General features: G+C 57.5%; 1 protein-coding gene across 1 annotated transcript in view; it reads right to left on the minus strand.

Moving 5' to 3' along the window:
* The window catches only part of LOC104280144 (pepsin A-2/A-3-like), a 2,678-nt gene that overhangs the window by 1,314 nt on the left and 375 nt on the right, over positions 1-989 (minus strand). Inside the window, 3 exon segments of the mRNA XM_009877709.1 lie at positions 5-123; positions 330-447; positions 927-989. The exon segment at positions 927-989 is cut by the window's right edge and continues 6 nt beyond it. Coding sequence (XP_009876011.1) covers positions 5-123; positions 330-447; positions 927-989 — 300 coding nt within the window.

The raw sequence follows: 989 nt of genomic DNA on the forward strand, positions 1-989 counted from the left end.
TTACATCAACGGTGTCATAGCCCAGGATGCCGGTCATGCTGCCAGTGCCGTAGGCGATGCTGACACTGTCATTGGTGCTCACGAAGGTGGAGGATTCGGATGGGTTGAAGCGGTCATGGTTGCCTGTGAGTAAAGGAAGGAGACAGTCACGGTCTGTCCTGCCCCTGGGGACCGAGGATGCGTCTCCAGTGCCTCTCCCATCGCCCGATGTCCTTTGGGAGAGACAGGGTAGAGCCATCCTCGGCTCTGAGCTCCACAGAGGGAGCCAGGCAAGGGCTTTCCCTGCCATCACCCCTCGGCTGGTGGTCAGGGGGCTGCCCGACACCTACTGCAAGATGCGCTGGAGCAGTAGATCGAGGGCACCCACAGGTTGGAGGAGCCGGTGTCGAAGAGAACGGTGAACTGCTGGCCTGGGGTCCCGATGGTGATGGCGCCGTAGTACTCATTCTGTCAGAGAGGGCTGGGTGAGGGATCCAGGGGATGGGCAAAAAAGGGGCTGGCGGGGTGGCTAATGGGTTAGTTAGCAGGATGGGTGAGATGCTAATGGGATGGGGAATGGGGATGAGGAATGGGTAAAGGGGCTAACGGGATGGCTGATGGCCTAGCAGGATGGGAAAAGGGACTAGTGGGTTGGTTAAGGGGCCAGTGGTCTAGGAAATGGGTGAGAGGAATGAGTAATGAATTAGGTGAATAGGTGAGGGACTAACGGGATGGGTAAGGGATGAGTAACGGGTTAGGAGAATGGGTAAGGGACCAATGGGATGGGTAAGAGGCTAGTGAGACGAGTTAATGGGCGAGGAGAATGAATCAGGAGAGTTTGTAAAGGGTTAGAAGGACGGGTAAGGAAGTAGCAGGACAGGTAAGGGGCTAGCAGGAAGGGTAAGGGGCTAGTGGGCTAGGGGGACAGGTAAGGGGCCAGTGCTCACGTTCATGTAGTTCTGGAGGGGCTCGGAGGCAGCGAGCTCGGGGAAGTACTTGGCGGCCGGGTT

The sequence above is a fragment of the Apaloderma vittatum genome, unplaced genomic scaffold (assembly GCF_000703405.1).
Source record: "Apaloderma vittatum isolate BGI_N311 unplaced genomic scaffold, ASM70340v1 scaffold20711, whole genome shotgun sequence".
Taxonomy (NCBI): Eukaryota; Metazoa; Chordata; class Aves; order Trogoniformes; family Trogonidae; genus Apaloderma; species Apaloderma vittatum.